General features: G+C 38.7%; 2 protein-coding genes across 2 annotated transcripts in view; one reads left to right on the plus strand and one right to left on the minus strand.

The window, feature by feature from the left end:
• Window positions 1-10,798, minus strand: part of LOC134653924 (glutathione S-transferase 2-like) — a 124,381-nt gene that overhangs the window by 108,544 nt on the left and 5,039 nt on the right. The window lies entirely within an intron of this gene.
• LOC134653879 (mitochondrial 2-oxoglutarate/malate carrier protein-like) lies at window positions 207-5,420 on the plus strand. Its single transcript, XM_063509240.1, has 6 exons — window positions 207-368; window positions 765-870; window positions 1,732-1,853; window positions 2,440-2,613; window positions 3,832-4,053; window positions 5,212-5,420. Exons 1-6 carry the CDS (start codon window positions 295-297, stop codon window positions 5,405-5,407), a joined length of 894 nt encoding a protein of 297 aa, XP_063365310.1. The 5' UTR covers window positions 207-294; the 3' UTR covers window positions 5,408-5,420.

A 10,798-nucleotide genomic window follows, 5' to 3' on the forward strand; every position in this document is an offset into this window, starting at 1 on the left:
CTTTTCTACTGACGGAAATTGCCGCTTTCTGCTTTTCATAGAGATGAAGAAACGTTCATTCCATAAAGAATATTAACTTCGAGCGTTTCAACCTCAATGAGTTTGAGTTTGGTTGAGTGATGTGAAACTAAAAAAACCATAAGTAGTAACTTCAATTATTGACACAAAATGTCACACGCAAAAACACCATGACTCCGTACCGTGTTACATAATTTTACACATCCAACCATATATTCCACTTTAATACAAAATAAAACTAATAAATACCTAAATGTGCATCGAAGTCTGTGAGACATGGGAGACAAACCAAAATCAAGAATCACGAAAATACCCACATTCTACCAATTCCTTTTCGGGGGGTCAGCCGGGTAGGTACCTAAGTTAATTGTTTATTTACCTACAGCTAGTTCCAGTTTCCAAAAAATTTGAAAGTTCTGGGAAGTTTCAGTAAAAGTCCACACGAAACAAGGCAAACTTTATGGAAAATTCCCAAATACAAATATGAGAAGTTTTTCCATGTGGAAATTTAGAAATTTCCCGTAGGCATATCATATCAGTAGGCTTGTTATCATTATCTAGAGGGGTTATTTATTACATAATTATACATTTCGCTGGATACGGTCCTTTCCTCCTACTGTTATTTCAAATAACATAGACCTAAGGCAGGATAAGTGTAATAAGCCCTTTAAATAGGAGACCTAAGCTAACGCTTCGGTCAATTAATTGCCACAGTTTACCTCATACGACTTACCTCGATGTTACAGCATGCTGGCAATTTGCATCGTCCAGCCCATGGACCTGCTGAAGACCAGAATGCAGCTGCTGGGGCCTGCCGCCAAGGACTACACCATGGTCAAGATGGCCAAGGAGGTAAGGTTTACGGCCTGCTGGGTCATATAGCTGGTCAAGCAAATCTTGCCAGTAAATAAAAGGCGCGAAATTCAAATTTTCTATGGGACGATATCCCTTCGCGCCTACATTTTTCTAATTTGCCGACTTTTTCTACTGACAAGATCTGCTTGACCAAGTATATTATAGCAGCCTGCTACGTCCAGCCTATGGACCTGCTGAAGACCAGAATGCATCTACTGGAGACAGCGAGTGAAATTATGTTATTTAGTTTTTCTTTATTGTACTTCTGGAAAACTGGGTTAGCCACATCATATAGGTATAAGAATCATCAAAGTTATGTAGCGATAACCAAAGTGGGTCTCATACTTTTTCGGCGTTTAAACACTTTAAACCACCGCGCGGTAAAGTGGCAAAGCGGTGTAATATCTGTCTATTTCTTTTTGGATAATATTTTTTTTTTCTTTTCTTCCCTTTAAGTCGATTTTTCTCTGGAGTTCTTGAATACCCTCAATACAGACGTTGTAAGTGGATCTTAACTCTTAACTGTTGATACTAAAATGGCGGTTCGTTTGCTCCAATTCCAAATTTGCCACAAAAGCAGGACGATTGGTTATTACCTAAATCAGCCATACCTACTTTAAGTGTGTTCCGCGGAACCCTAGGGTTCCGCAAGAATTTAGAACACTATGTTTTAGTCGCCTCGAAAAATTTTACTATGCCGCCACCGTATTGTAGGGTTCCATCAAGTATTTCGCTTTCCAAAAGGGTTCCGTCCAAAAAAAAGACTGAGAACCGCTGACCTAAATGATAGAACTATCATTTTGTTATCGTGGATACAGAGCCAAGATGATGAATTTGATGATTACTCGTATTTCACAGGTAGTCTCAAAAGAGGGTGTGGCGGGCCTGTACAGCGGGATCTCCGCCGCGCTGTTTCGGCAGGCCACGTACACTACTGGACGCCTCGGGAGCTTCAACGCTATCACCGATATATACACAAAGTTAGTGCTACTAATATTCCGATAGACATACGACGAGACAGCGTACGAAGAGCGGTCCTGCCACTAAGCTTGTGGTTTGTAGTGTAGATTACACCTGAATTAAGTTACATACGTGTTACCAATGCTGCCTTAAATTGAAGGCCTCCCAATTAAATAATAAATATCAAAGAATAACATGCTAGAAGATGATCTGTCACTATGTCTGTCAAGCGGGCTCAGCACGGTTCCATTTTTATCGACTATCACTATGCCCGTCACTTTCGCACTTACATACTTGTTAGAACGTGACAGGCATGGTGATAAACGATAAAAATGCGACCGTGCTACTAGGGCAGGCTGTATCTCTACCGCTAGAGCTCTAGGCTGAACCGTGATGTTCACAGATGATGTATTTCTGTTGCCACTATAACAACAAAATACTAAAAACAGGATAAAATAAATATTTAAGTGGAGCTCCCATATTACAACAATCTTGATTTTTTTGCCGTTTTTTGCGTAATGGTACCTACGGAACCCTTTGTGCGCGAGTCCGGCTCGCACTTGGCCAGTTTTTTATTATGATTTCAATCTGTTTTCTTATTCCCAGATCATACGGAACGCCGAACTTCGCCATGAAGATCCTCATCGGTATGACGGCGGGCGGCATCGGCGCGCTAGTGGGGAACCCTGCCGAGGTGGCGCTCGTCAGAATGACCGCCGATGGCCGCCTGCCACCGGAGAAACGAAGGAATTACTCACATGTCTTCAACGCGCTTGGGAGGTAAGCCAATAATGATAGACTACCTCAGCAAATACCTACCTATTGACAATGTATGTACCTATACTTATTGACAATCCTGTTTGTCTTCTCTAGAATAGAATAGAATTCTTTATTGCGAAACCATGGTACATATTATGGTAGTTACAGTAAAAGGTTGTGAGAACACATGGCACCCTGTTAGGGCATTGCAAATAAATCTTACTCGTACATCTAGGTAGTTTATGAACATTAGAACTACTTATGCCTAATATTAAATTTAATTAAAACAACAATTAAACAGTCGATTCTAAACTCAACTAATGATACTTGTCGACTAGCTCTAGGCATTTAAGGCAGTTGCGGGTAGAAGCGGCTAATCTCTCTGTTCTACAGACTATTTTTGACTTTTACACACTGTTTGAAACACTGTAAGGCAAGGTGAGGAACGCAACCAATAAGCCACCACAGAGGTGATTACGTCACGGCACACCCTTCGCCTTTAAAAAAAAATCATCGCCATTCACCATGCCTGGCCTGTCGTTTCGTCCTTTGTATAGACGTAAAGATCGTGTGTGGGTAAAATCTCTTACTTATTATACTTGGTCAACCAGATCTTGACAGTAGAAAAAGGCGGCAAATTTGAAAAATGTAGGCGCGAAGAGATATCGTCCCATAGAAAATTTTAATTTCGCGCCTTTTTTTACTGACAAGATTTGGTTGACCAGCTATAGGTATTTGTTTCATTGTCTGCGAAGGTAATCGGTTTGTTATTTGAAGGAAAACGCCTAAAAAAGCATACCAGCGTAGGGATTCTTATGTACCTAATCGACAAGACGGAAAGGAACATTGGTCCCGTGACCAAGTGTCCAAACTTCTGCGAATCCACCAGTAGTTTTTTTTTAATGTAATAGCAAACGAGCAGACGAGCCGCCTGATGGGAAGCGGTCATCGTCGCCCATGGACATAAGCAACATCACAGGAGCCACTTAAGCGTTACCGACCCTTGAGAACCCTAAATACCCGCTTCTTGAAGAATCCCATGTCGTAGCGCAAAGGAAATACCTCGGGAGGCAAGTCATTCCACATTCTGCACGTTCTGGGAAGAAACGAGCGAGATGCCCGCTTATTCTTGGTGTGCCATGGTTCTAAGTGGGGATGAACTTTGCTCCTTTGGCGGGAGGTGCGGTGATAAAAACGAGACGATGACGATAGTTGGATAAATGATGACATTGTCAACAGAATGGTCAGCGAGGAAGGTGCGGGCACGTTACTCCGCGGCGCCTCCGCCACCGTCTCCCGCGCGGCGGTCGTCAACGGCGCCCAACTAAGCTCCTACGCTCAAGCCAGGGAAATGCTCCTGCCCATGATGGGGGAGACTATGTTACTACACTTCACTGCGTCTATGATCGCTGGCCTAATCACCTCTGCTGCTTCACTACCGCTTGACAAGGTTAAAACTAAGTGAGTGCCTATCCATTTGACCTACCTTGTGAAACTCCCGATTAGTGGTCGTCAACGGGCACAACTAAGCTCCTACGCTCAAGCGACTATAGGCTCCTATTGCACTCAAGCCAGATAAATGCTCCTCTCAATGATGGGCGAAACTATGTTCCATCAATTTAGTGCGTCTATGATCGCTGGCCTAATCACCTCTGCTGCTTCACTACCGCTTGACAAGGTTAAAACGAAGTAAGTGCTTACGGGAAACTCCCGCGTAGTGGTCGTCATCGGCGAACAACTAGGCTCCTACGGTCAGGCCAGAAAAAATCTCCTACCAATGATTGGGAATAGTATGTTCCTTTATCACTTTACTGCGTCTATGATAGCTGGCCTTTTCGCCTCTGCTTTTTCACTACCAATTGACAAGGTTAAAACGAACTGAGTGCCTATATCCATTGTAGCTTTTACACTATCTTATAAAACTCCCGCGAGTCCCGCGCAACTACGACGTGAACGTGAAACTAGGCTCCTAGCTCCTACGTTCAATATTATTAAATTGTACACCGGGACTTAATCGCGTATTTAAGTTTTACCTCCGTCGTTTCGAGGGCGGCGTTGTCCCCGTGGTCTCGGGGAAGACCACGAAACGTCGGAGGTAAATCTTAAAAGAATTTAAGCGATTAAGTCCCGTTGTACAATTTAATAATGTGTAAAAATAGTGAAAGTTTAAATCAGTGTCCTACGTTCAAGCCACAGAGAAATGCTGCTGCCGATAATGGGAGACAGGGACCCTATGTTCCTTCTCTTTACTGTCGTCTGTCTGTCGCTTCGTTGCCCCTCGGCATGGTTAAAAAATCAATGGGGTTGGCCGGTCGAAGTATTTAGCAGATGGCGCCATCATAGCTTGCCCTGTCAATCCCTAGAATTGTGTCAAATTTTTGCTTTTTTAATGCCCTGGAGGCCAGCCCTTTAAGCCAAATCTCATAGAAAAAGGGGCAAGCTAGGATGGCGCCATCTATGCAAACCTTTGACAGTTGCCAAGCCCATTCAGTCATATCTTTAGCCTAATCCTTAATGCATGTACCCTTCTTTCTTTTCTTTAGTTGTTTACGGAATTTGGGCCGATCCGCAAGTGATGACAAATCAAACAGATTTTCAAAGAAAGACATATTATTTCAGAGTGCAAAGCGCGGCAAAAGGCGGCGAGCAGAAAGGCATGGTCGGCGTAATATTGGAGGTGCTAAAGAAGGAGGGTATCCTAGGGTTCTGGAGCGGGTTCCTGCCGACCTACCTCAAGATAGGACCCCACACGGTCTTCACTTTCATCTTCCTGGAGCAGATAAACGCTGCGTACTTCAGGGCTGTCAATGCGTAACTTTTGGACGCCAACAACACTAAGGATAACTCACACTAGAACGGTTCGGGTCCGGGTCGAGGCGTCACACTTTTTCTATAGAAAGCGTCACGTGTCATAGAAAATCAAATATCGGACGTCTCGGCCCGGACCCGGACCGTTCTAGCGCGATTGATCCTTTATAGTAGTTGTTGTTAATGCCCATAGCTCCAAGAACGCAGTATGGCGTACGCTAAATGTAACCTTCATGATTTTAAGGTTAATATTATATAATAAGTTGGTTCGCTTGTGCATGTTTTTGGCGTGTGAGTGACGTTTTTGCGACGTTTAGCGCTTTAGTAGGTCGTGGTCAGCCGCGAGTGTCAGCTAGCGCTCTGGGGGCACATCCAAGGTGATTATTGGTCGATCTTCAATCGAAAAGTTAAAAAATATAAGGGAATTAATGTTAAAATGTACTAAAGGCGGGATTCCACTAGTGTGCGACACTCGGCTATGGCACTGCGATTAAATATTCAGTAAGTACAAAAATGCTTGTGCCGCACCGCACACTGGTGGATTCCCGCCTTAACAGCAACACTTAACTGATTATCGGTAGACCTTTATATCATAACAATAAGGTTTACGAATTGACTTCAGTTAACAATGGACAATGCATGGTACTTAAGGACCATATCGTCGCTATACTTACTCAACCTCATATCTGCAACAATCATTTGATGGAAATGTCGCTTTTCTTTCATTCGGAATACGGGTGTTTTTGTCATCAAATGATTGTTGCAGATACGAGGTTGAGTAAGTATAGCGGCGATATTTGGGATATTTTAGTTTTCTTTTTTATATTTAGTTTTATTTTAGTATTATATTTTATAATTATTTATTTTTTAGAAATTTTAAAATCATTTGTAAATATTTTTAAGGTTTTTAGACAAAATATAGAGATGTAACTCTATGAAATAAATAAAAATCATGTTTCCACACCAAACTTTATTTAATTTACAATGTTCCATAGACTTTTTACCTTTTGGACACCAATATTATTTTAATCTCATTATGTAAATATGTAAAGATCTTGACTTGTAAAACAACAAATTTTACCAATAAACAAAACAATCAATCAATAAATTTTAACCAACTTTGAAAGAAGATAATGTTTTTTTTATAGAAATAACAGTACATCAGGATAATTTTTCAATGTTTTGACGTGTTGTGTGGCGTTCAAAAGATAACAAAAGCAGCGACGAAATATATATTATACGAAGCTTTCAATACATTATTAATTTAAAAAAAACGATCTATATGACAGACACAATCACTGAAAGTTGTACCTTCATAAATATACCCCGCCCGCAGTTAAAAATATTACCCAATGCATACCTACTCGTAATATTCCTCTATTATATGTATATATTTGATACATTAGATATATATAATAGTTAATGGGTGACAATAGATTATTTTATTCAAGTACAAGTAACCTTCACCACTAAACGTAGCATAATACCTTAATATGAAAATATCACACAAAAATAAAATATTCGAAAATTAAAGTAATTAAAGATGTAAAATGGCCTGCAGAAGCAGATATATTAAGTATTTTTTATGACATGAGACATATTTTCAAACCATGAAAAAAAACATGGAACATTTTTACCTTACCCAAAGATAAATAAATCTCATACATAAGTATTTATTCCATAACATAACTAAATCAAATAGTATTATTAATTAGTAGTAGTAGTAGTAGTTAACTCTTTTTCTGATTTTTTTTAATTATTATGTACCTATAACTGCATAAACAGAATAGATTCCTCTCAAAAAGATCAAAAAATAACTGTGGAACAACGTAAGCTAATAAAGTTATAATTTTATAACATAATATGACAGGGACAGCGTAATAAAACACTATGACTATAGTTCGTTTTTTTAAGCATTAGAAAGAAGGTAAGCGATCTTGACATGTCTTTTAATTGAAAAATGCTTTTTAAAAATCAGTAACTTATACTTATGGAAGCAGAAGAATATAAATGATCGTATTAGATTCATAATTATTACATATTTGCCGTGACTTATTTTTAAAACATGTTTTTCAATTAAGACACATCAAGATTGTTTACCTTTTTTCTAATGCTAAAAAAAACGAAGTATATCATATTGCATCTTTCATACGATTTAATGCAACGGTATATATTTATATCCTCCTAAGACCTAAGGTCCTACTTATAGTACTTATTCAGTTCGATGAAATTTAAATCATATTCAATTGGAACAGAGTTGAATTTGTTTTGTTTCGTCCAAACAAAGCAAAATCAACTCTATTTCCTGCACTATAGGCTCAAATTGCAGTGGAGAATTTTGGATTTATCATTTGTATGGCTGGGCCTTAGGAGGATATAACAGCCTTCATATTCATAACTAACCTTAACCTTTTGAACGCTAAGAACGCCTAAAGTCGTCATTACCACCATAATAGACCATAATAGAGGTGCTGTTAGGCAAATTTAGTTATTTAAGAAATAGTTTTAGTTTAGTTTAATTTATTGTAATGTATGGATCTTGTTATCTGAATTAAATATATTAAATAAATAAATTACTAGTCGTGCCCACAGCGCCACGGACAACTATAGGTGTTATGGCGGACGCTGTCAAAGTAACCTTCACACTTTCGAGCAGGGATGTTGCGTCATTAACCAAAAAAACATATTAGAAATGAGCAGTCAAGCGTGAGTGGGACTTAATGTACGGAACCCTTGGAACGCAAGTCCGCACTTGGCCGGTTTTTTGAAATAAAAATTACTAAAATGTAATATTTGACGTTTTTTATGTACCTATTTTGACATCCGCATCCGCGTCCGCGGATGTCAAAAAATCGGCATCCGCTACATCCCTGCTTTCGAGTAAGGTTTACATTAGCTCGCCTGCGCCCGGGACGTTGGCGTGTGAGTGATGTTTGTGTTTATGACATAAAGCGTTCAAAGGGTTAAAGACCTGCCCTTCATTTCTTAATACAAGGTTTGCAAGGTTTTAGGTTGTAGACCTGTACAATTAGTAAAAAAAAGTAATTAGTAAAAAAAATAGTGCCCACGCCAACTCCTGGGATTAGTTGCCAAGCGGACCCCAGGCTCCCATGAGCCGTGGCAAAATGCCGGGACAACGCGAGGAAGATGATGAGCAGGAGTCGGACAAAGAGTGCGGATGACGTCAAACCACTTATAGGATGATCTCAAATAGTATTTTTGATTTTCATAAACAATTATCATTTATCAACCTCTTTATTAAACGATATCGCCACTTGAAATGAGTAAGTACGTTTTTGACTGACACATTGTCAATCAGATGAACAATAAATTGACTTCGTTATTGTTTAGCTATTGTATCTTCACGATTATATTTAGCTAAAATTTATATTTACTAATGTATAAGAAAACGCTCTAAAATGTCATCTTTACTGGAATATTGTGGCAAGTTTCGTGAAATTTATTTTATTCACTACATCACCACTACCACCTGTATTATTAATTCCATGGATTTATTTACGATTCTTTTGTTACTTCATTAATACTACTTTGTTACTACATGTCACACGGAAGGTTAAATACAAACTCAAACATCATCCTGTGTGCAAGATTACGTCATTTTTACGTCATCCGCACTTTTTGTCCGACCCCTGATGATGAGGTTGTAGATCTGTACAAATTTACTTGACAGAAAAACAATGTTTCGTTTATTACATTCGTACCAACTTTTGTGATTATAATTAGTGTAGCATTAATTACAATTTTAACTTTGGCATCTCAAGAAATAATAGTTTTATAAGCTAACTTATCCTACAGAGGCCTAACAATATCAAGGGATAAAAATTTCACTGAGCGTAAGCGTGAGTGAGACGGAAGTGCGTGCCCGGGAGCGCATATATCATGTTTTTTAGGGTTCCGTACCTCAAAAGAAAAAAAACGGAACTCTAATAGGATCACTCGTCTGTCTGTCCGTCCGTCTGTTACAGCCTATTTTCGCCGAAACTACTGGACCAATTAAGTTGAAATTTGGCACACATATGTAAGTTTGTGACCCAAAGATGGACGTATAACGTAAATAAATGAATTTTAAATATGAAGGCCATTTTTGGGGGGTAAATGAGGAAATTAAAAAATAAAGTTTTTCAAACTATATCGTGTTACATATCAAATGAAAGAGCTCATTGTAAGGATCTCAAATTATATATTTTTATAAGTTTAGGATTAATAGTTTAGCAGTTATTCAAGAAAATAGCCAAAAAATTATCTTTTTCCCCCCTTATCTCCGAAACTACTGGGTCTAAAATTTGGAAAAAGATACACAACATAGTTTTTTACCCCTAGATGACAGGAAAACCTATTAGAAATGTGCAGTCAAGCGTGAGTCAGACTTAATGTACGGAACCCTTAGAACGCGAGTCCGACTCGCACTTGGCCGTTTTTTTTTACAAATCTTGTCAGTAGAAAAAGGCGTTAGTTTGCTTTACATTGTTACTGACATATCCAGCTTGACAGACTATAATTAAAACGCTCGGTACAGGCGGGGTCTTAGGTTTTCGTCACGTAGTCAATATCCTATACCGAAGCGACAATAGGGAATATTACGTGAAACTCTGCGTAGGGGGCGCCACTACCACAATTACTCACAATCTGAGGGTCTACCGCAAACGAGAGAGTCGACATTTTGTTTTCTAACCTCTCTATCACTCTTACATATTCGAGCGATAAAGAGGCAAGCTGAGTTTAGATTTTCGCGATTCCCGGTAAACAAACCGCCTTGATGTATCAATGTCATTTTTATTGTCTCTGAAAACTTGTCAAAAACAGTTTAAGACACAGTATGTACAAGTTACTCTATGGTTTACGATGGGTTATTCCCACTAGTTACCACCAAGTTGTTACCAGTGGTAACTACTGGGAATTTTTTTCCCACCTTTTACCACTGGTAACTACTGGGAATTTTTATTCCCAGTAGTTACCACTAAAAATTTTGTTAGACTTAAATACTAATAAAAACAGTGTGATTTTGAATTACCGAATAAAATCACTTAATAATAATCTAAATGGATTATTAAATTTATCCTTGCATATTATAGTTTTTGTACTAGTACCGGTTAAACTGTTTCAATATTTTTTCGTCACTTTTAAGGTAGTTTACTAAAACACTAATCGACTTAATAATGATTTATTAAATCACTCTATATTTTTTTTTGTACTGTTTTATTAGTATTTAACCCTAACAAAATTTTGGTGGTAACTACTGGGAATAAAAATTCCCACTAGTTACCACCAAACCGAGTTGGTGGTAACTACTGGGAATTATTTTTCCCAGTAGTTACCAGTGGTAAAAGGTGGGAAAAAAATTCCCAGTAGTTACCACTGGTAACAACTTGGTGGTAAC

Source organism: Cydia amplana, chromosome 14 (genome assembly GCF_948474715.1).
Source record: "Cydia amplana chromosome 14, ilCydAmpl1.1, whole genome shotgun sequence".
In the NCBI taxonomy this organism is placed as follows: domain Eukaryota; kingdom Metazoa; phylum Arthropoda; class Insecta; order Lepidoptera; family Tortricidae; genus Cydia; species Cydia amplana.

Excerpts from the sequence above, each read along its gene's own strand:
- LOC134653879 (XM_063509240.1), top strand. The coding sequence starts at position 295 with ATGGGAGACAAACCAAAATCAAGAATCACGAAAATACCCACATTCTAC. Across the intron at positions 1,854-2,439 it reads ATCACCGATATATACACAAA|ATCATACGGAACGCCGAACT; the intron begins GTTAGTGCTACT and ends TCTTATTCCCAG. Across the intron at positions 4,054-5,211 it reads CTTGACAAGGTTAAAACTAA|AGTGCAAAGCGCGGCAAAAG; the intron begins GTGAGTGCCTAT and ends ATATTATTTCAG.